This window comes from Cucurbita maxima, unplaced genomic scaffold, assembly GCF_002738345.1.
Source record: "Cucurbita maxima cultivar Rimu unplaced genomic scaffold, Cmax_1.0 Cma_Scf00001, whole genome shotgun sequence".
In the NCBI taxonomy this organism is placed as follows: Eukaryota; Viridiplantae; Streptophyta; class Magnoliopsida; order Cucurbitales; family Cucurbitaceae; genus Cucurbita; species Cucurbita maxima.
In genome coordinates this window covers 3,354,781-3,375,918 of record NW_019272017.1, presented here as the reverse complement: position 1 = coordinate 3,375,918, position 21,138 = coordinate 3,354,781, and the positions used below count along the sequence as shown (strand labels likewise).

At 36.2% G+C, this 21,138-nt stretch overlaps 5 protein-coding genes across 13 annotated transcripts; 3 read left to right on the top strand and 2 right to left on the bottom strand.

Annotated features, from left to right (window-relative positions):
• The first annotated feature begins 261 nt into the window (after positions 1-261).
• On the top strand, positions 262-2,460 carry LOC111480669 (protein trichome birefringence-like 41). Its single transcript, XM_023125834.1, has 5 exons — positions 262-693; positions 1,293-1,464; positions 1,554-1,735; positions 1,815-1,973; positions 2,101-2,460. Exons 1-5 carry the CDS (start codon positions 413-415, stop codon positions 2,393-2,395), a joined length of 1,089 nt encoding a protein of 362 aa, XP_022981602.1. The 5' UTR covers positions 262-412; the 3' UTR covers positions 2,396-2,460.
• A 393-nt stretch (positions 2,461-2,853) lies between these two features.
• On the top strand, positions 2,854-7,290 carry LOC111481161 (protein VTE6, chloroplastic). The gene is made up of 5 exons (XM_023126519.1): positions 2,854-3,276; positions 4,557-4,810; positions 5,913-6,036; positions 6,326-6,430; positions 6,823-7,290. The coding sequence occupies exons 1-5, from the start codon at positions 3,034-3,036 to the stop codon at positions 6,907-6,909; spliced, it is 813 nt and encodes a 270-aa protein (XP_022982287.1). The 5' UTR covers positions 2,854-3,033; the 3' UTR covers positions 6,910-7,290.
• Positions 7,291-7,374: 84 nt separating this feature from the next.
• LOC111481061 (B-box zinc finger protein 22-like) lies at positions 7,375-10,382 on the bottom strand. 6 transcript variants are annotated; one of them, XM_023126378.1, is made up of 5 exons: positions 9,974-10,382; positions 8,566-8,991; positions 8,251-8,343; positions 8,074-8,150; positions 7,375-7,989 (listed from the first exon to the last, which is right to left on the bottom strand). In XM_023126378.1, exons 1-5 carry the CDS (start codon positions 10,154-10,156, stop codon positions 7,944-7,946), a joined length of 825 nt encoding a protein of 274 aa, XP_022982146.1. In that variant the 5' UTR covers positions 10,157-10,382; the 3' UTR covers positions 7,375-7,943. The 6 variants fall into 6 exon arrangements, with proteins under 6 accessions (XP_022982146.1, XP_022982154.1, XP_022982172.1 ...); XM_023126386.1 differs by having other exon boundaries at positions 8,251-8,301; positions 9,974-10,381; XM_023126394.1 differs by having other exon boundaries at positions 7,849-7,989; positions 8,074-8,160.
• Positions 10,383-11,110: 728 nt separating this feature from the next.
• On the top strand, positions 11,111-15,437 carry LOC111481027 (E3 ubiquitin-protein ligase CCNB1IP1 homolog). 4 transcript variants are annotated; one of them, XM_023126325.1, is made up of 9 exons: positions 11,111-11,322; positions 13,174-13,299; positions 13,421-13,493; positions 13,584-13,629; positions 13,769-13,799; positions 13,944-14,199; positions 14,299-14,462; positions 14,689-14,926; positions 15,095-15,437. In XM_023126325.1, exons 2-9 carry the CDS (start codon positions 13,230-13,232, stop codon positions 15,099-15,101), a joined length of 885 nt encoding a protein of 294 aa, XP_022982093.1. In that variant the 5' UTR covers positions 11,111-11,322; positions 13,174-13,229; the 3' UTR covers positions 15,102-15,437. The 4 variants fall into 4 exon arrangements, with proteins under 4 accessions (XP_022982093.1, XP_022982075.1, XP_022982100.1 ...); XM_023126307.1 differs by having other exon boundaries at positions 14,659-14,926; XM_023126332.1 differs by lacking the exon at positions 15,095-15,437 and having other exon boundaries at positions 14,689-14,930.
• A 162-nt stretch (positions 15,438-15,599) lies between these two features.
• Positions 15,600-20,428, bottom strand: LOC111480814 (NADH kinase). Its single transcript, XM_023125997.1, has 5 exons — positions 20,186-20,428; positions 18,526-18,771; positions 17,827-17,907; positions 16,545-16,696; positions 15,600-16,463 (listed from the first exon to the last, which is right to left on the bottom strand). The coding sequence occupies exons 1-5, from the start codon at positions 20,339-20,341 to the stop codon at positions 16,061-16,063; spliced, it is 1,038 nt and encodes a 345-aa protein (XP_022981765.1). The 5' UTR covers positions 20,342-20,428; the 3' UTR covers positions 15,600-16,060.
• Positions 20,429-21,138: the final 710 nt, after the last annotated feature.

Genomic DNA, 21,138 nt, shown 5'->3' with positions numbered 1-21,138 from the left:
AAATATTTGTTTTTAAAAACAAATATTTGTAAAATGGCCCAGGCCCAAATGGACAGAAGCAATGAATTCAAAAACACCAAATTAGTTATTAATGTTTTAATGTTTGAGGCATGTACAGTTTGTTTTTTTTTTAAAATAATAATTTTGGATTACTTTAAAATTATGTTTTTTAAAAATAATTTTGTAAATGATATTTTAATAGTATGAAAAATAGTTTAGCCTTTCGAATTGACATAATTATCCACCGCCGGAGTTCAAATGACTAAACTACCCTTCTTTCTCTCCACTCTCCCTTTTTCTCTCCCATTGGCCCATTCATTTTGGCCTCTCTCTTGCTTTCCTCATTGGATCAGTGTCAGTGCTTAGCTCCATTGATCTCTCAAAACTAAGAGAGAGAGAGAGAGGAAACGAAATGGCTTTAAGGAGTAGGATTTTGGAGCGAGGAATTCCTCTTCTTCTTCTTCTTCTTCTTCTTCTTCTTCTTTTTTTGGTTTCTGGAGTTTCGACGGCGGCGAGAACGACGGAGGAGTGCAATTTATTCGTCGGAAGTTGGGTTGTTGACGAGACTTACCCGCTGTACACGGCGGTGAGTTGTCCTTTCGTGGAGCACGAGTTCAGCTGCGTCAAAAATGGCCGTCCCGATTTAGGTTACACCAAGTACAGATGGCAGCCTCTCCATTGCGATTTATCCAGGTACCCTGTACTCCCCGGTAATTGTATATTTGCCGATTTTATTTCTATTACAATAATGCTTCTTTCACCTAATAATAATAATAATAATAATAATAAATTGTTAAATTAATTCCTCAATTGTTAAATTTCGGAGGTTATAAATATCAACCAATTTTCATTTTAAAGATGCAAAATAAAAAATTTAGAAATTTATTAATTATTTTTAAAGTTTAAAATATTTATTAAACCCAAAATTAAAAATTAATTTAACAAAAAATATATATATATATATATGTATGTATGTATGTATATGTATATTTTGGTAATTTTAGTTGGATTAAATTAAAAATACAGTGTTGTTTTGAATAGTAAATTAAAAGTAAATTTTTTGAAACTAAATTCGGCGGTTTTTTTAAATTAAATTAAGAAATGAAATGATAAGAAAGATTCCTTTCACATGGGGTACGTTTTCACTTTCTCGCGATCTATCGGTGGGTGAGATCGGAAAAATGTTTGTCACGTATTCCGTTTTTACCCCTATCATTTTTCATTATTCCTTTTATATCCCTCCCTACCCATGTTTCTTGTCAATAAGTTCTATTGCATTCTTCCTATTTTAGGTTTGATGGAAAACTTTTCTTAGAAAAACTTAGGGGCAAACGTATACTATTTGTGGGAGACTCACTTAGTCGGAATCAATGGCAATCTTTGACATGCATGCTTCACTCGGCTATTCCAAATGCACATTATACTTTGACAAGGGTCGGAGATGTTTCCACATTCACTTTTACGGTATCTTTTCTCATAACTTATGTATTTTTTAACATTTCGATCTTTCTTAAGAGAAACGATTACATTTGGAGATCGATGGTTTGATTTAGGAGCACAAAGTGGAAGTGATGCTCGAGAAAAATGTATATCTAGTAGACATTGTAAGAGAAGAGATTGGAAGAGTGTTGAAATTAGATATAATTAATGAAGGATCGAGTAAGCTATGGCAAAGCGTCGACTTTCTCATTTTCAATACTTGGCACTGGTGGAATCGCAGAGGATCTTCTCAACCGTACGTTCTAATTACTTTCTCTCCTTAGTTTTTAAGTTGTGAAGGTTAAACTAAAATTACGTTTTTTTTTTTTTTTAAGTTGGGATTATATTGAAGTAGGGAAAGAGGTGTTGAGAGATATGGATAGAATGGTAGCTTTTGAGAAGGCTCTCACAACTTGGGGAAGATGGGTTGATCTCAACATTGATCCTCAAACAAATAATGTCTTTTTCCAAGGAATTTCTCCATCCCATTACAAGTAAGTTTTTTACCCTTATTATTATTTCATTCACTAATTTATAAAATTTTAAATTAATAAAATATTTAAAAAATATTCATGAAATTTTAAAGGTAATATTAACCGAATGTATGATGTTATATATCAGTGGAAGTTTATGGGGAGAACCAAGAGCAAAGAGTTGCATAGGTCAAAACGAACCGGTGGCAGGATCGGTGTACCCGGGTGGTTCACTGCCGGCGGTGGCCGTGCTGAAGGCTGCGCTAAGCAAAATCACAAACCCCGTTCACCTTCTGGACGTAACAGAGTTATCACTGCTGAGAAAAGATGGGCACCCCTCCAAGTATGGCTTAGTTGGCAGAACCGGATTGGACTGTAGCCATTGGTGCCTCGCCGGCGTTCCTGATACTTGGAATCTCTTATTTTACAATCTCATTATTTAAAAACCTTATTTAAATTATTTATTTTAAACCTCCCTGGTTATTTAAAATGTTATTTTTTCTTGATTTCTTATTAAAAACTTACAATTTGGGTATGTAATAATTCATTTATTTGAAATGCGCTGATTTTTATATATTTGGTTAATGTTTGGTTACGTCATGGAATTTAATATAAATTTATACCATTTGGATATATTTTTAATCAAAATTGAATAATTAATTGGGTTAATTAAGATTTATTATAAAATAATGTTCTTACTCTTAGAAGAAAGCATCAAATTTAAGGAATGGTCATGAGTTTATAATTTAAAAATAACTCTCCATTGGTATGAGATTTTGGGAAGCACAAAGCAAAATCATAGGAGCTTATGCTCAAATTGGACAATATCATTACATTGTAGAGTAATTAGTCTAAAAAAAATCTAAAAAAAATACTTTTGTAAGATATACTTCTTCTTGTTGAGCCGACACATCGACCAGGTTCCAGCGTTTAGATTGTTCAGTATATTAAACGCCAAGGCATTGATGGCTGCAACTTTTCCTCTTCCCCTTCATCCTTCTCCCAAACTCATCAATTTCCCCTTTTACGTCTTCTCTCATAAACCCTAATTCCCAATTCGAGCCCTAACCGATCCGTTAAGATGGTCGTCCCAGCTGAGAATTTTCAGAGCATAGCTTCCGCCGCTGTCAATCTTGTTCAATCGAGCCCAGACACGTGGCAGTCGGCCTTACTCAGCAACCTGCTGATTTTCGTCGTGGGTTTGCCGATTCTGGTCACGGGGTTGTCTGTTTCTGGCATTGCTTCTGCTTTCTTGCTTGGTACACTCACGTGGCGTGCTTTTGGGCCCTCTGGTTTCCTTCTTGTTGCTACCTATTTCATCATTGTTCGTCTTTGTTCCCTCTTGCTGAATTTCAATTTGGGCTTTGTTTGATGTGTGGGATTTGGTCTCTTTAGCATGTTCCTGGATTGGATTGGTTGTTTTGTTCAACGCCGTGTTATTTTTCGTTCGTTGGATCAATATCTCTGTTTTTCTTTTTTTCGCTGATTTCTGTATTGACTGAATAGTTCTAGTGTGGAAACCCGTCTTTTAGATGATCAAATAGAAAAAAATGGTTAAAACTCAGGGAATTGGGTTGGGTGCTTTCTCCTTCACAATTGCTTCAAAATGATTGTAATGGAATACATGTAAATGTTAGAATACTAGTATTTGGACCCCCCTCATTACTTATGCAGAGCTCACGAGTTTCATTGACAAGTCTATGACCATCTTGATTGTCACCGTACTTAAAGTGCTACTATCTCTCATATTAAAGTTCTTTTGAAGGAAAACCACTCAACAATCTTTCAACCAATCCTCTGAAAGCTTAAAATTCACCTGCAAACTTCAGCGTACTGGCAATCTTGCTTGGTCCAAATACTGGTTATACAAATTCAAGTTTCTATGGTTCATTCCCTTGAAGCTATTACTCGTCATGACTTATGATCCCCTTTTCTGAACATTCCTAAGTTTGTCAAGACTTCAAAATTTTCACCTTTCTCAAAGGGATTCTCCAAATCATGATTAACCTACACTTGAGAGATTGAGATTGTTATGGCAATTTTCAAAATCTTGTTGCTCTGTGTTTGAGAAAGTCTTTATTCCAATACAAGTATTAGTGGAAGCCACTTACAGAACTCCCTCTTTCAGCAACAGTAAAATTTCTCTTTTTGAAAAATAATCTTCTAGTGCATTCCTTTGTGTGTTGTTTATTGAAGCTTCCTTTACCGAGTCGAGGTTTGCTTTTATGAATGAACTTTTAGTTTAGACTACACAACTTGATGGGGAGCTGAAATTGGTTCGTCATGAAATGGTTCTTTGTAGAGTAGAATACCTTCAAAAGAAGTTAGAGATTCTTCTATAATACAAACAAGAGCTCAGTCATGCTTATTTTTCCATTTCTCAAAATGGTAGCAAAATTCAATAAATCATTTTTTATCGGGGTGTTTCGTTCGGTCTATGAAAAGTTCGTTCATGGTGGTTCTCTATATAGTTGCCTTTATTGTTCATAATTTTTCCTTTTTGCTCCATTTGGGAGTTTGATCCTAATCCTTTTCAGTATATCAAATGATAGTTGTTACTTGTTCCAAAAAAGAACTTCTGAATGCTGAATTTTTGTTTCTTAGGGAACTGCTGCAACAAAGGTAAAGATGGCCCAAAAGGAGGCACAAGGGGTAGCTGAAAAGAGGAAAGGGAGAAGAGGACCCAGTAGCGTAATAGGATCGAGTGCTGCTGGTTGTGTTTGTGCTTTCCTCATGATAAATAAAGTTGGGGGACAAACATTCGCGCAATTATGGCGACTTGGTTTTGTTGCCAGTTTTTGTACTAAACTGGGTGACACTGTCTCAAGTGAAATAGGGAAGGGATATGGTAGGATAACGTGAGTAATTCCACATCTTTACTTCGACTGTATCATACCCAAGGTTATGGTTTTTGTAGACTTGCTTCGTTAGCAATATGTGTCACCATGGCCAAACAACAAACAAGTTGTCACAGCCAGGTACATTATTTATTACAAATAGTATTTTATCTTTCTTTTGCTTTATTAGTCTTTAAATGTAGAATGTGCACCATCGGACGTGTTTGTTGTTGTGGCAAAAGATAATGTTTGATGCTAGTAGTTCGATATCTTAGTCAAACCCTATGAATGTTAAATTATGCCTCCACGTGGAAAAGGGACTGTTAGGTGCGGTAAAGGACGGGAAACCCCACCTGAAGAAGAACCACACTAGACCAAGTTGGTCATCGAATTAAGGATCCACTCTTGGAACAGTCGGCAAGGCAGACAAAGCCTAATCATGTGGTTGCAATTTAAGAGAGTTCTTCAAAAGTATTACCCGACAATTAACTAATTCAGGAACAAATGAAAAAACGGAGTTTCTGAGTTTGAAGCAAGGTTGCTACTGTAGGCTAGGCATGTTCCATCGGTGTATCCTCAGTTTGATCATTAACCGGGTCTAGTGGGGGTGCTACTTCATGTGGGGTTACCTACCCCTCAACCAACCACGCCTAGCAGTCCTTCTACATGGAAGCATAATCAACATTGTTCGAGTAATTTATTGAACTACTAACATCGACCGTTCAGTGTTCTTTTGCCACAACAACAAACATGTTGGATCATGCACATTCGACATTTAAATACTAATAAAGCAAAATAAAAAGAAAAATACTATTTATTACAAATAATGTACCAGGTTGTTTTCCAAACATGTTCATCTTGAACCATTTTTAAGATGTTTTCCAAAGTTTTAAGTAAATGTCCGAATTCTTCATTTACCTTTTCTACTAATTATCAATTTTCTTGAGTTTGCAGTTTTCTGAAGAATTTTCTAACTAGTCTTCATTATATATCAAATGAACAATATATAGTTTATACGTGGAATGGGAATCCTTAATCTGTTTGGACCTCTTTAAATATAATTATATGGGGTTTTGTTTCTTCAGTTCTTTCCTGGTTATACTGATGCTTCGTTTATAACCAGGTACCTGGTGACGACATTTAAGGTAGTTCCTCGGGGAACAGAAGGGGCTGTCAGTCTCGAGGGAACCTTTGCTGGACTCTTAGCAGCAATTGCTCTTGCCTTCGTTGGCTATCTTTTGGGTGACGTAATTTTCTTTTGTTGTTCCTGTCACACCCTGAACTATACTGCAGCTCTACTTCTTATGAATATTCCCTCATGTCTTATAATCGTTCCTTGCTCATTTGGAGCATGGCTTGAAAGCTCGTTGAAACTGCGTATTTAAGAATTTTCCATATTTTAAGAACTTTACTGGCTAATTACAGGCTCCTTCTGGAGTTTTAACGAGTCCTTCCCCCAATTATATCTCTATGAAAATTATACATTGTTCGTCTTCTTGGATGCACATTTAGATTTCTCTTTGGATGATGATGCAGGTTACTGCACCTGAAGCAATTGTATGTGCTATAGCTTCACAGATTGCTAATGTTAGTGAAAGCTTCATCGGTGCTGTATTTCAAGGGAAGGAGGGATTTCGGTGGGTAAGTACTAAAGTTTTTTTTTATCACTGATTGCCTTACATTTGAGTCTGTTGTTTGTTTATGAATTGAACTCTTCTGCTGTTATTGCTTGTTCTCGTGTATTGTTGGCTTAGTCATCATGAATAATGGGTTCAGGTCTGAAAGCGGCTAAGTAATTTAAATCTTAAAGCACCTGCAAAATTAGTAGGTAGATATAAAGCATTCAGATATCAGTTGAAAAACCACCTTGATCATCAATGCACTATCCCATCCAATTCGAAAAGGCTAATTTTTCCTACATTATAATGAAGCTCCTTCCCCTCTCTTCTCCAACATGTCTCCCGGGTTTTACTTCTTCAATCTGCCTTGTTCTGGAAAACTACTGTTCTGATTCATTCGAATTCTGTTTGCAGCTCAATAATGATGTTGTTAATGTCATCAACATATCCATAGGCAGCATTTTAGCTATGTTGATGCAGCAGCTCCTACTTGGTCATTGACATTCATAATGCGACGCACCTTCAAGAGTTGACGACTTGGCGTTCTCTTGTATTTCCATTCAACTGACAGAAAAAAAAATATATAAGAAAACTACAGCTGATGGAGGGGAAGACCAAATCCTACCCTTGGAACTGTCCCGAGTGATTGCTTCAATTAAATTCTTGCTTCGAGAATGGCCACTGGTATTCGACAGCAGTGAACGAAATGCAGTTTCAGGGTAATTTTGTGGCTTTTTAAGATGTTTTAACCTCTAACATCACTTTGGACATAATTGTATTCGTAGGGAATGGAATAGTGGCATTACTTATTCATATATCTTGTTGTCTTCCTTCTGTGTATAGAACACATTGATGGATACCATAGATTTCTTTTGAGTTTTACTCTTCTTATCAGGAAAAAATTGAAGGTTCTACTAGGAAAGAGGTTAATAACATTGAACAATGAACATGAGCTACAGAACTCAAAATGGCCAAGACATAACATTGATTCTTCATAATTTTTGTAAAACTACAAATAATCAAGTGGGTCAACATGATTTGAATTCTAATCATTTCCATATGATGTTGGAAATAAATCTGAAAAAATACCTAGGTCAACTAATGCACAGGTTTATTTCTACATCATTGTAACAAATCCTAAACTATAGTGGCTACGTTACAAGGTATACATTTCAACCGATGATCTTTGGTCGTGTCCACTTATTATAAAACAAATGTAGTTGAGAAAGCCTATAAACACACAACAAACCGAGCAGACGTTCAGAACACAAGCAATGAAGTCTGATGCCAGCGTTCAGACATCTAAAACTGCCTCCTTCGTTTCGAGAACATACCGTTGCGTGAGCAATGTCGAAACCTTTCTGAAGAGCAGATGTCAGGAACAAAAACAGCACCATCCATAGAATTATGGTAACTTCTTGGCCAGTACAAGCCAGATGCTGTGGGAGGGGAGGGAACCTGAGGCACAGTCCAGGAAGCCTCTGGAATGTGACCTGAGCATTCATCGTCATCGTCGAGTTCCACATCAGCAGCTCTCAAACTTGGTGATGAGTCGGATTCCCCAAGCTTTCCACTATCAGCCTGATAAATTTCACAGATAGAGAAAAGCAAAAAGTTATTACATCTGGATTGGCAGTAATATGTGCAATCTGCACGGCATATTACCTCCAATCAGTCCACTTTTTTGCAGTTAATCTATGAGGATAGGATAATATCATAACATGCAAGAACTCGCCCATGACCTGTAACAATCTACCAATGTCCCAACTTAGAGGTCAAGAAAAAATTAATTATTTAGAATAGTCCTACACAAGAACCAGCACTCTGGAAACAATAGTTTACCGGCGTGTCGTGCCTAAGAATTAGTTCTGTCTCTCTCCAGTCCCTATCAATCTTGAAGGTTGTATAGTGTATATATGGAGAAAAGCATCCAAGCTACATAAGATGGTTGTTTATAAAGAGGTTTTGATATGCGAGTGACATCCTAATAGAAGGATTTTTAAATTCCAGAAGCCATTATCAACCACTAAGAATGGTGAATATTCTGCAATGGCAAACAATTCACATGGTTGGGATTCCATATAAATATAACTAAGAGTTCATCCTGCATGCTACAAGTTGATCAGAATTCACTGCATTATAAAACCATAATCATACCTTGGATGATCCGTTATCCATAAACCCACAAGTCTGATTGAATCCAGTCAGATTAATGAGTTCATCTATTTGCCATTGTGAAAAGCCACCAGAAGCAGAATCTCCAGTAAGCAATGTTCTATTTGTCATGAAGTCATCAGATCCGCCTTGAACAGACAGGCTTCTGCTGAGTTCACCAGACGAAGGCATCGAGAATTCCTTATCAGACGGTGGTCTAACTTTCGTCTTGGTTGATATCTCTCTAGAATGTGAATTAGCTATGGAAGAACAGGGAACAGGGTCGGTTGGCTCGAGTGCGACCTTCACACCAGTGAGCAGAAAGCGTTGATGACCTGTTACGCAAGTATTTGCTGTGTGTATTGCAACATCACACTTTCTGCAAAATAATGCTCGATCCTCTAAACAGAAGATGTAGCCACTAGCTTCCTGCAAGAAATCATGGATGACTTACCAAGGGTAACAATAACAACTGATAACAATAACAACTGATAAGGGGGCTTCAGAAAAGAAATGAAGTTAGCTATTGGCTGACATTCCCCCAAGAACATATAAAAAATTCAAACGCCATCAATCCATATCTTGTTTTAGACTTCTCCCAAATAGTCACTGGCCTCAAATATTATTGTAACATCCCAAGTCCACCGTTAGTAGATATTGTCCGTTTTGATACGTTGCGTATCTCTGTCAGCCTCGTGGTTTTAAAAAGTGTCTACTAGGGAGAGGTTTCCATATAAGGAATACTTAGTTCCCCTCTCTGGATCTCACAATCCATCCCTCTTAGGGGCCAGCGTCCTCGTTGACACACCAGGCTCTTATACCATTTGTAACAGCCTAAGTCCACCGCCAGTAGATATTGTCCACTTTGTCCATTACGTATCACCGTCAACCTCACGGTTTTAAAACGTGTCTGCTACAGAAAGATTTCCCCTCTCCAACCGATATAGAATCTCACCACTATGGATTCACTTTCCTCTTTTACTAGATTGGAAAAATATTTATGCACCTTCAAAAAGTTTTAAAATCCATCTACCAGCATTTCAAATCTCTAAAACTGCCCACAGCTTCACCTCGAGCTGAAACCGACTTTTCTTTCATCTGTTAGTAGGATTACCATCAGCCTATAAGATGTGGAAATAAATATCTTGAAGAATTTTGAAACAAAAATATGAAGAGACTCATGAGATTTGGCAACAGATTCAATTACTCCTTGATCATTCATCGTGGGGTGGATATGTAAGCCTGCTACTTAAGCCTACGGAACTCAGTTCATAGTAACATGATCAAAATTTATCGAAGAAGCTTTAGTCCTCATATTAGTGTTGATTCCAACCAATTCATCAACACATCTCCGGACCCATCTGTCTCGATTACTGGAACTAACAGAGTGATTGATTTATATAACTCATACCTGGCAGATGTCGCATCTGGGCATCTGAGACGAAGAACCAGAGAGAGGAACTCTCTGGTGCTTGCTAGCGAGCTTGTTGGCCGCATGAATGTTCTCATCGCAGGCCCAGCACAGCGCCGCCTCATCAGCACAACACAGAACGGTGGCTTCAGCCATTTCGCAGACATTGCATTGAATCTTCATCCTAACCTTCTCTCGAATCCTCTAAAACCCACTCATGATCACTGAAACTCACGCGAAAAACCCGAAAAGAGACTTCCCTTCTCACTCTTTCGAATTTGAAAAAGAAAAGCGTCTTGAGCAAAGATGGAAAAAGGAATAAGAGGGAATCAGGTTCCTTGGGGAACAAGTGGATGAAGTCGGAGAGAGGTTTAAGAAGAGGACTTGATTTGTGATTCGGAGTGTAAATCGGAGTGATATTTTGGAATCAATTCCTTCCTCCATTTTCGTCCACGTTGCACCTCTGACCTCCTGTCGTACTTCTCCACCCCCACTACGACATGTCGTACTTCTTAATTCATGATCTTCTCATATTTTTCTAAAATTAAAGTTTTTATTTTATTAATTCGTAACTTAAATATTAACCACAAACAATTAATTAAAAAATGTAATAGCAATCAATTAGCACGTATTGCTATTCCATAGATGGCATAGAGTTCAGCCCAAAGTAATAAACTATTTTTAATGTAACAATAAATTAAAAACAAACATATAAATCATTATGTATTTAAATTTGGAGGGTGGTCCCATTTCTCGTATAAAACCAACCAAATTTTGAAAATGTCTCGAAACAAGTCCATAAGATATTTCCTGTACTTGGGCAACGTCTTCTAGCTTGTACAGCTTTTTAGAATAAGCAGAGACATCTTAAAATCGTATTGTGTTAGTAGTTGAATTTAAATTTATATGACGCACTATATATTGTATATTTTAAAAATTAAAAAATATGGTTTAAAATGGTAACATTTAAAAAATATTCAAAATTTTAAAATAGGTGGGACAAATGTTCTAAATCTTTAAATATATATATTTATATATATATATATATATGTATGTATGTATGTATGTATATGTATATATATATATATCCTTCCAGTTATAAGCTCGATTTTCAAAATTCATTTCTCGCTACACCGAACTGCGAAGGTAACAGAGTTAGCAACTCCCAAGAACATTTCCCCCCAAATTCGACCTTTTATTCAGAGGTTTTCGATTTCTCTTTTCTTCAATGTTTTCAAGTGTTTATGTTCTCAAGATTGTTCAGATGCGCATTCCTAATTGAACACGGTGGAAGGCTGAAGACTGGAACCGTATTCTTTGCCGTGGAGATTTTGTTTGAGAATTTCGAGGTATAATTCATTCTACTTCGAAGATTTTTTGTACCCTAATTTATCACCATTTTGAATTTCATTGGAATTTTCTTTCAAGCAATTCGTGTGTGATCAGAGAGTATTTTCAAGTTCCGACTTGTTTCGTATTTTCGAGTAAAATGTTACTTCTCGCTTCCAAATTCCATCTTCTTTTCTAGCGAGCAAGATATTTTTGTTTGTTTTCTTTTCTTTTCAAGTTGATTGCTATTTGTTAATGTATTAGCTCCTAATCTGGAAATTATTTTTGATTCAGTTACCCTTGTGATATTTAGGATTTCCACCCTTTCCTCCTTACATTTGTGTAAAAAAGGTCGAGGTAGAAAACAGAGAATGATGTTGAAGAACTTCGTTTCTTTATCAAAAAGTTTGGAACTATCGATTAAACCCTGCTAGCTTCCCCATTTTTTTTTTTTTTTTGTTTGATTAATTTGAATTTTATTTGTTATACTCATTTATCGATAGCACCATTTATTACTATAATTTAAATTATATCTCTTCATGAACTTCAGAACACGAGGTACAATAAATCGTAGGTTTTTTTTGTCCTCTAATAGAAGCTTTGAAGGATTTTTGTGCCTTCAGCGGGCCCAGTGTTTCCGGCAATTGCAAATGGTTTCTTGTATCTCTTCATGTTCAAAAAACAAGATTTTTTTAAGAAAATATGCCAATTTTTTATGTGGACTGGAATTTTAGATATATAATACACGCCGAGAAAAATAGAATTGTGAAGGGAACAAGTACAGCTGTTGCAGTCAAGTTCTTTCGCTGGTATCTTATATGTTCATTGCATAGAGCTCGGCTTATCCTTCTGCTCCTGAGTACATCATAAAACAACAATATCCGATTTAGATTACGAGTTCCTGTTTCTGTCTAGCAACCACTTTACCGATGTTAGGTTCTATTCGTTCCACTCCGATGAATTTTTGCCCTGTTAACTATGTTGCTCTAAAACCTGTAGAAGAAACGCTGTTTTGCTGATCTTTTTTTGAATTATATGGGAAAACATTGAATTTCGGTATGAGAAGACCGAATTATTTCTATATCCATTATTTCGATGGTAAGTGATTCATGTTAAACTAAAACCACCAGATTCCTTTTAGCACGTAGAATCTTTAGAAAAAGTGTCTTCCTGGACAGGGTGGAAGCCATCCATTGATATTCTTGTACCATCCAGAAGAGCTTCTGGTATTCACGTTTATAAACTTCATGCATAATTTGAAGCCTATTGATAGCAGTCAAAAAGATGTTCTGTTTGATTTATGGACTAAAAGCAAACAATGAAAGCTTGGATCCTTGAATTAACTTAAACTCATTTGATAACCATTTAGTGTTTAGTTTTTGTTTTTTTATTTTAATTAAACATATAAATACTACTTTCATCTTTGTTTCTTTTCTATTTTTTTAACATGTTTTAGAAAACTAAGCTAAGTTTTGATTTTTTTTTTCACTTGTTCTTTTTTTTAAAAGTTGACTAGGAACGTCTTTTCTCCTTTCAATTTCTAATCAACTGGGAAAAGGGAACCAAATAACTAACATCAGTCACTCAAATAGTTTGGCATCTTTACGTGGTTTAGAACTTCTGATTGCCTAATTTCCTTCATTATTTAAACTTGGTGTTTAGAATCTGAAGTGCTATCGTCTATCAATGCCGTGATATGGCTTTAATTTTAACGATCAGTGGTTCATTTGTCAAGCTATATGATATAGAAATGATCAGCTAGGAACAACAAGATAACCTTCGCGAATTTCTTTCTGCACAAATGCTTTTAAGGTTTTTGAAATCTGAGCACCGTTGTATAACGACCCTCCTGCCTGTGATTTTCATTACAGGGTCTATGATTTCTCTAGTATTCCATGGCGTTAGAGGTTACTTCTGAAGGTTAATAATGAAATGCAATGCTTGCTGGAGAGAACTTGAAGGGCGAGCTATCTCCACAACTTGTGGTCACTTGTTGTGTATCCTAAGCATTTGGAAATTTTTCATTGTCTATCGTTTAATTTGGCGAAATATTTGACCAATTTCTCTAAGTAAATGTAAGTGGTTTAACTGCATAAGTTGTTTCTTAACGGTGTAAAGGCACAGAGGATGCAAGCAAGATCCTTAGCAATGATGGAGCCTGCCCCATTTGTGATCAAGTTCTTTCTAAAAGGTGATGGGTTTATTATTATGATGCTATTTGGAGCCTGCCCCATCGATAATATGATTTTATTTTATCGTACTTCCGATTTCTATTTGGCAGCCTCATGAAACCCGTGGACATCAATCCAAATGATGAATGGGTAAATGTAAGTATTCTCTTAAATTATCTTGTTCAAGTCTTTTAAGACTCTTATAGCGTTTTTCAATCTTTTCTTTGTATGTGACTGATTCGTTGTATTGTCTCACTGCTTTTGATACTGATATTCACTATAAAAAATATTACAGATGGCCATGGCTGGTATAAATCCTCAGATATGTATCCTTCCGAGTAATCACCAATGATTCAAAATTCTAACAATTAATGATAAATTATCCTCCAAAATTTGGAAAACGCTGTTATTCCATTCTTTTTAACAGTTGAGAAGATAGATTGTCTTTAGTTCTCCTTGATTGGTCTCAGTGATGAAAAGTGCATATAGAAGTGTAATGTTTTATATTGGACAAAAGGAATTGGAGATGCAGTACAAAATGAACAGAATCGTGGCTCAATGCCGACAGAAATGTGAAGTTATGCAAGAAAAGTTTACTGAAAAACTGGAGCAGGTGCATACTGCATACCAAAAAATGGCCAAGAGGTGCCAGATGATGGAACGAGAGATGGAGAATATATCCAAAGACAAACAAGAGCTCCAGGAGAAGTTTGCTGAAAAATCCAGGTCATCTCCTTTCATTTTTGCTTCTCATTTCTAAACCGATTCCTGAGTGGTATTCTCTGTTTTTAAGATCCTGATCCAGAAAATTCAATTGCATGTTAGGCAGAAGAGGAAACTAGATGAGATGTATGATCAATTGAGGAATGAGCATGAATCACTAAAACGGTCGGCCATCCAGCCTGTGAGCAATTTTTATCCAAGAAACGAGCCCGATTTGTTCTCAAACCCCGTTAGTTTGATGGATAACAGAGAACCCATGAGGAAAGGTAATCTTTTTCTCTTTCTAATTTTAAAGAATGAAAACTTCAGACAATTGATACTTTTATCATGTTGAGTTTTCAATTTATACCATGTATTATCGAGTGGAATTCAAACCATGCTCTCATTTCTCACATACGCACAGCTTAATTACGTCCTGTACTGCTCAAGTATTTCCAAAACAAGTTGACTTATTTCTTGCAGACTTGCTGGTCTCCGCTCCTGAAACCCCAGGACCAAGAGAGGAAATATGGCCAACACGACAAAATAGCGGGAACTCTGGTCACTTCGACATCTCCGTTGGGTCACCGGCAAAACAAGCTGCTCCGATGGCAATGGAAGCTGGAAATAGAAGAGGTGGAGCTCACAATGCGTTTGGAAGTGGAGCTGGCAACCCCTCCATGACTCTGCGCAACTTGATTCTGTCCCCAATCAAACGACCTCAGCTCTCACGTCGCCCTCAAATGTTCACGTAAGTATATAACGCTTGCTTTTCGGTGCTTCTTTACAAAGAGTTCATACCAATTACTATGGACTATGCTCATATCGGCAAATAACTCTTGTTTACATGAAATTTAAGCTCAAACTTTCTCCTGCATGCTCTCGCACTAGCTGAATCATATTATTACTGTCATTATAGATTGTGAGATGGAAGTGGCCGAGTTGACGTTTGGTGGGCAAAAGGGCAGATCAATTCCGCTTGCTTCAAGGTTATCTTTTCTTTCTTTTGGTAGTTTTGAAGTCGGTGGAGGATTACAGAAAATCAAGAAAATAGGATGCAGATTTTTTTTTTTCTTGGGTATCTTTCGGTTTATGAACAATCGAATATTACGTAGATTTATCTTCCACCACTTGCACAATCTTTTTTTATTTCTTGCGCGAGGTTTAATTTCTTTGCATGAAGAATAAAAAATGTAGAAATCTTTACCAACTAATCGGACGTTATACAGACAGTGCTCTTCCTAGGGAAGGTAATTTTTGTCGACTGCTTTCATTTCTCAAACCATAGTTGGTCTGTATAACTAGCAAAAATATGTTAAAACTGGGGGTGGAGTAGTAGTATGCAAAATGTTAAATTAAACTAAAATAATTTTAAAATTTGAAACGAGAAGGTATACACAAAATTATTACAACAGTAGAGAGCATTATTTCAAAAGCAGTGTAACTAAGACATATCTCAAGGTTCAAAAAGTATTTTGTGCAATCCTACACGAAAATGTATGATTTAGAACCTTCTAAACAGTTGATAAACAAACACCAAAACGTGAAAGGTTAAGTTTCAAAAAGTTACGCACAAGCAAAGAAGGTTGGACGACAATCCAGGTATTCACAGCTCAATTCTTAGCTAGAGACCGCATTTTTCATTCTCATATGTACAGAAAAATTGTCAAAAGCCACCCCTTGAAAAATGCCTTCATTTGTCCATCAGATACGTGTTGTTAATGATCTTACATGTTGATTCAAAATGCTCGGCAAGAAAGCATCTGATGACCCCAGTCCTGCAAAAAAGCCAAATCGGTCCTGCACATAGATTAACTTCATGCTCGTTCATATGCTCAGAACATTTCATGTTGACGACTCGGTTGCATATATGCAGTTAAAAAATCTATTTTGGATATGTATGTTGCTCTGAAGTTTCTTCTCTGGCTGTATACAACATATGATGAGGCAAGAAAACTTTCAGCCTCGGGGCCTTGGAAGATATTTCAATGACATCACCGTATTGAATAGGATGACAAACATGAGAACCATCAATGTAAATCACACCATTATTACACAGCCAGGCCATTTCCATCGACTGATCTGACAATACCATCCCATGCATAAAATTGGACAGTTTTCCTGGGGTCATGGGCTCTCGTACCATGTACTGAAGGTCCCGAGATAGAATGGGCATGGGAAATCCACCTGCTGATCGCATCGCAGCTGTTGATCCAGCAGCAGTCGAAATTCTTAGACCACTCGATCGGCAGTTCAACAAGGGCGAACATGGCTGCTCATTCCTAATTCTGCAGAGAGGAAGAGGTTAATGAATGTAACCTCAAACATAAGGAAGATACAAGAAAGAGGAACCAGAGGATGATTCTTACTTGAACGAGAATCGAGAGACCGATGCGGGACATGGATGAGCAATTAATATGTCATTGAGAGGATACTTTGTGAGCAACTCTGAATTTACAGATATGGATAGCCTTGACAACTTGGAAGGGGATGCTACACCACTGAGGACACTATCTAATACCTATAGGAAGTGATCGTATCAAGTCTGTGGTAATACGTCTACTATTTGCTTGTCGGAAAAGCCGGTTTCATTTAGATGTTCCTCTAAACCAGCCCAAACAGAATGTGATATACTAATGCCTCCAAACAATCAGAGGTTATGATAAAACTCAAGAAAGGAATTAATATAAAGTGAACGGCAAACTTAAGAGGAACATCAACATGTCAATATTTTTTATTAATATCAATCAACATCTTAATAATATTGAGACTTTGATAATATTTTTTATCAATGTTGCAGCAGGGATGTTTAGGAATTCCTCCCATATTTTACCAAACCTTGCTGCATTTTGTCCGGCTACAGCCCAAACCATAATTCTACTGCCTTAGTTAAATTCTTCAGAAATCCCTCCTGTATTTACCTAATCCCGTGGCTACAACCCGGCCGTAATGTCAACTCGAGTATAGCTTAAGTATTAAGACATTATATCTTCGACCATAAAGTAAGAATTTCAAATCTCCACTCCACTCCACATTGTTGAACATTAGAAGAGGAAGAAAACCCAACCATGGTCCACGACTCTATTGCCTCAGTTTATTTCTCTTACAAGTTTCATATATCTTACTATCCATCATGCTTCATTTCTTTCTATATAAAATAGTTTTTTTACATTTTTCAATTTTCTTATCATCCTTCCCAAAGTTAAGAAATTTTTACCCTCCCGGCTCATGTTCACCAGTACTCTCATTTGATGGTTTCCTTCATCTGGCTTACAGTTGGCTTAAAATGGTCTTACTAATACAGCATTTCTACAAGATGAATCTCTTGCAACATGCTTCCCCATCCAAAAAACAACGCCTTAGATAGTTTATGAGGCTCAAAACTCATATTACTCTAAATCAGATACCGGCCTATTCAATCATTTGAGTGACAATTCCTTTAGAGCTAGGTATTCCTTTCCAAGTCGATAATTTGATATCATGATTCATGCAGAAACATGCTAACATTTAGATTTTTTTGTCTATACTAGAGAGTAGAGAGAGAGAAGGCAGATAGAAAAAAGTAATGGAAATAGCCAAACTCTTGCCTCACTCCCCGTGGCAAATAGACATCCACAGCCAAACACTCTTTTAATGGTAAAACAGACTTACTTGCTCAAAGTTATTAACAGTTGCCGCACAAAGATGGCCTGTGCTTCTAGAAGCATCAAACTGATTGCCAAACTCTTCTACCTAGACAAGAAAATATCTGGTAAATACTTCAAGTAAAATAATGATCAAATCACAAATTTCGTTTCTAACTGTAATTGTTGTGTCTATTTAGTCCCTTCCTTTATAACATTTCAATGTCACCTTTGAACATCAAATTATGATTCTACAGTCATTGAATTTGCTAACTAAATGATAGCATGCCTATTAGACAAATGATGGGTGATTACATATGATATGACAAATAAGGGACAAAAAGAAAGAGGACAGAAGGATACAATAGTGTATCATATTTTATGAAAGGAGTTTGATACGTTGTTTTCAAAAGAGATAGCATAGCACCTATTATTTTATTTTATCCAACTGTTCCTATCACGACATTATGCTATTTTTCTATCTCATTGTGCCAAATCAACCAATAGGGTATTCTACGCCATTATTTTTAGTTAACGATAGGGATTACATATACACATGATTCAAAGTTCAAAGACATAATTGAAATCCTACCAGATTTAGAACCAAATAGACACAACTAATTGAAGTAAAGAACTAAATTTGCAATTTAACTGAAAATAAATATCCATCAATAATCAATCCATTCCAAAGATTTCAAAGGAATACCTAGTTAGATAACAAAGTTACCTCATCCACTTGTGTCGGATCAGAATTTACTCCAAGAACAGGAATTGACTCGTCCAATAAATGGCTGGCCTGCAAAAGGGTGCCGTCACCACCAACCGTGACAACAAGGTCTACATTGCTAATTGGCTCAGATAGATCATTGCGAAATACAGCTTCCCAATCCACAGGCTTCTGCTGCAAAACATCCTTACAAAATTTTATGGCCTCCCTGTGCACTGCATGCCTGTTCTCTAGGTGACGTAAGATCTGCAGTGACACAAATATCCAACAAAAAGTATATCACGCAGACTCCATTGAACTTGCTGAAGTATAGATTCAAGAAACTTAACTACATATAAAAACAAAAAACAGTGAGGAAGTTCATAGTAGTACCTTGCATAGCGATAGCAAATTAGGAATGGCCAATGCCAATAATAAAAATATAGATATTGACTAAAATGAGAGAACATTCTAAGATCTCCATACGTACATATCAATAGTCAGAAACTTTTAAGACCTGAAGTTAGAAGTCATATACACTAATTTTCAGCATTGTACAATTTTGGTATATCATTCCAAATTTTATCGGATGTCCCTAAAGGAACATAAAGTTTGGGTATATCATTATCGATGAAAGAGATCGTAGCTAAATAAAAGGTTGAAAATGTTATTCATTCTCTTTCGATGCCAATGTTGTGAGTGGCTGTGTCATGAGATTATTATAGTTATTTTCTTTTTTGATCGTTAGACAAATAAAAAACAGAGAAGAAAGGGCAAGTCAAGAAAAGAATTTCCAACGAGATTTGTTAGAGTTGAGGAATCAAAATTTCCCATGAGACTCCTTATTTCAATCTGGGATGGGGAATATTATGGGCCTCGTAATGTTTAAATTCATATAACTATATGAACATTATAAACATGTATGATCAAGTTCTTTGTATTAAAAAAATATAAAAATATATCTGATGACAGTAAAATTATAATCAAAATAAAAAAAAAATATTGCCTTTACCCAAATTTCTATGTTAAAAAAAGGCATATAAACCAATTAGAGGAGAAAATTCCTAAGGAGAATAACAAATTCCACAGAAAACCTAAACCCATCCTAAAAAATAGTTAAGACATTAGCAATGACAATAATGCTTCATCATTCACGGAGAGGAGACGGGATGAGAAAGCCATCCAATCCCATCCCACCTGGTTGGCACATGTAGAATCGAAGTGCATCTAAGTTGGTCAAGCGCCACCATTACTAAAACTTCTTGCTACAAATAATTTGATCTTTCAGAATAGGAAAAAAAAATTGTATATTTTGTTTTTAGATAAGAAACAATTACCAACCAAAAAAAACGTTAAAAAAGGATCACTAGGCCAACTCGCAGTTGTTCTAAAGTTAAAAAGGACTAAAAATCAAATGTTTGAAAATGCAGAAACTCAAACAAACTAAACTTTAAGATATTCAAAATAAAAACATGATCTAAACCTAAAAAAATTCTCACACATCATATTAAATGCACATCAAAAGCAAATGCAGAAGCCATGCAAAAGAAAACAAGACCCATTAAACCCAGGAAGAAGACGGGCATCAGAATTCACCAATAAATGAACTTCCACACAAAAATCCATGGTCGAAAGAAATAATTGAATTAAAATCGAACAGAAAAATGGAATGAGTTCTGACCTGAGGGCTGGTGACGCGAGAAAAGCCGTCAGAATGGAGAACAGGATTGGCATCAAATGGCTTAAGAAATAGTAGCAATCTCCTCATAGCCATTTTCTCGCAGCGAAAATTAGGGTTCGAAGGAGAAAGCTGGGAAACGGGACGAACGCACAACATGAAGACGGTGCAGAGATCGGCGGTCGAACTTTCTGATAATAGAAAGGTCAGCCCGGTCCGCCTTTGAGCTCGTCTCTCGGGTCGGGTTAGGGTTTAGGGTTCTTTCCACTTTCCAGAATTAAGTTAAAACTTATATTTAAAATTTCATGTCTAAAATTTTGAAGAAATTAGCATTATAATTAATTTTTATGGCTTCATAAAACCTTACTTAATAAAAATTTATTATATAGATTTTATTAAACTATTGTCTTATATAAAATCATAAACACACATTACAATTAATTATAATTCTAACCTTTATGATTTTATTACGAAGCTGACTTAACAAATATTTTAAATTCTATATAAGTCATAATAAAATTACTTCATAAAATTAAATTATTATTATTTTTCAAAGGTAATATTAGTATATATATTTTCAAGTAGATATAGTCTTCATTCAGCTTTCCCCTAAATTTTTAAAAAGCTTTTTTTATAGAGAGGTCTCCACACCCTTATAAAAGAATGTCTACCCCCTTCGGGGTTTAACTTCGTTTCTCCCTCCAATCGATGTAATACCCCTCAATCCAACCTCCTTCGGCTCCTAGCGTACTTGCTAGGACACTGCCTCATGTCCACCCTTTTGAGGCTCAGCCTCATTGTTGGCACATCGCCCGGTGTCTGCCTTTGATATCGTTTGTAACAGCCCACCACTAGCAAATATTGTTCTATTTGAACTTTACTTTTTAGGATAATCCTTATAAAGCTTTGTTCTTCTCCCCAACCGACGTAGTATGTACGTGCATACGTAGGTAAAG

Bases quoted from the DNA above. Each gene is read 5' to 3' on its own strand.
- LOC111481061 (XM_023126370.1), bottom strand. From the start codon at position 10,156: ATGAAGATTCAATGCAATGTCTGCGAAATGGCTGAAGCCACCGTTCTG. The intron at 8,992-9,973 runs GTATGAGTTATA...GATTTCTTGCAG, and splicing joins CCAGATGCGACATCTGCCAG to GAAGCTAGTGGCTACATCTT. The intron at 7,990-8,565 runs GTATGATTATGG...GAAATTTATCAG, and splicing joins TGGATAACGGATCATCCAAG to GCTGATAGTGGAAAGCTTGG.
- LOC111480669 (XM_023125834.1), top strand. From the start codon at position 413: ATGGCTTTAAGGAGTAGGATTTTGGAGCGAGGAATTCCTCTTCTTCTT. The intron at 694-1,292 runs GTACCCTGTACT...TTCCTATTTTAG, and splicing joins CTCCATTGCGATTTATCCAG to GTTTGATGGAAAACTTTTCT. The intron at 1,974-2,100 runs GTAAGTTTTTTA...GTTATATATCAG, and splicing joins ATTTCTCCATCCCATTACAA to TGGAAGTTTATGGGGAGAAC.
- LOC111481027 (XM_023126307.1), top strand. From the start codon at position 13,230: ATGAAATGCAATGCTTGCTGGAGAGAACTTGAAGGGCGAGCTATCTCC. The intron at 13,800-13,943 runs GTATCCTTCCGA...GATTGGTCTCAG, and splicing joins TGGTATAAATCCTCAGATAT to TGATGAAAAGTGCATATAGA. The intron at 14,463-14,658 runs GTAATCTTTTTC...TATTTCTTGCAG, and splicing joins CAGAGAACCCATGAGGAAAG to ACTTGCTGGTCTCCGCTCCT.
- LOC111481161 (XM_023126519.1), top strand. From the start codon at position 3,034: ATGGTCGTCCCAGCTGAGAATTTTCAGAGCATAGCTTCCGCCGCTGTC. The intron at 3,277-4,556 runs GTTCGTCTTTGT...TTTGTTTCTTAG, and splicing joins TTGCTACCTATTTCATCATT to GGAACTGCTGCAACAAAGGT. The intron at 6,431-6,822 runs GTAAGTACTAAA...TTCTGTTTGCAG, and splicing joins GGAAGGAGGGATTTCGGTGG to CTCAATAATGATGTTGTTAA.
- LOC111480814 (XM_023125997.1), bottom strand. From the start codon at position 20,341: ATGTTGTGCGTTCGTCCCGTTTCCCAGCTTTCTCCTTCGAACCCTAAT. The intron at 18,772-20,185 runs GTCAGAACTCAT...GTGTCACTGCAG, and splicing joins CTCGCGTCACCAGCCCTCAG to ATCTTACGTCACCTAGAGAA. The intron at 17,908-18,525 runs GTAACTTTGTTA...TTTCTTGTCTAG, and splicing joins ATCCGACACAAGTGGATGAG to GTAGAAGAGTTTGGCAATCA.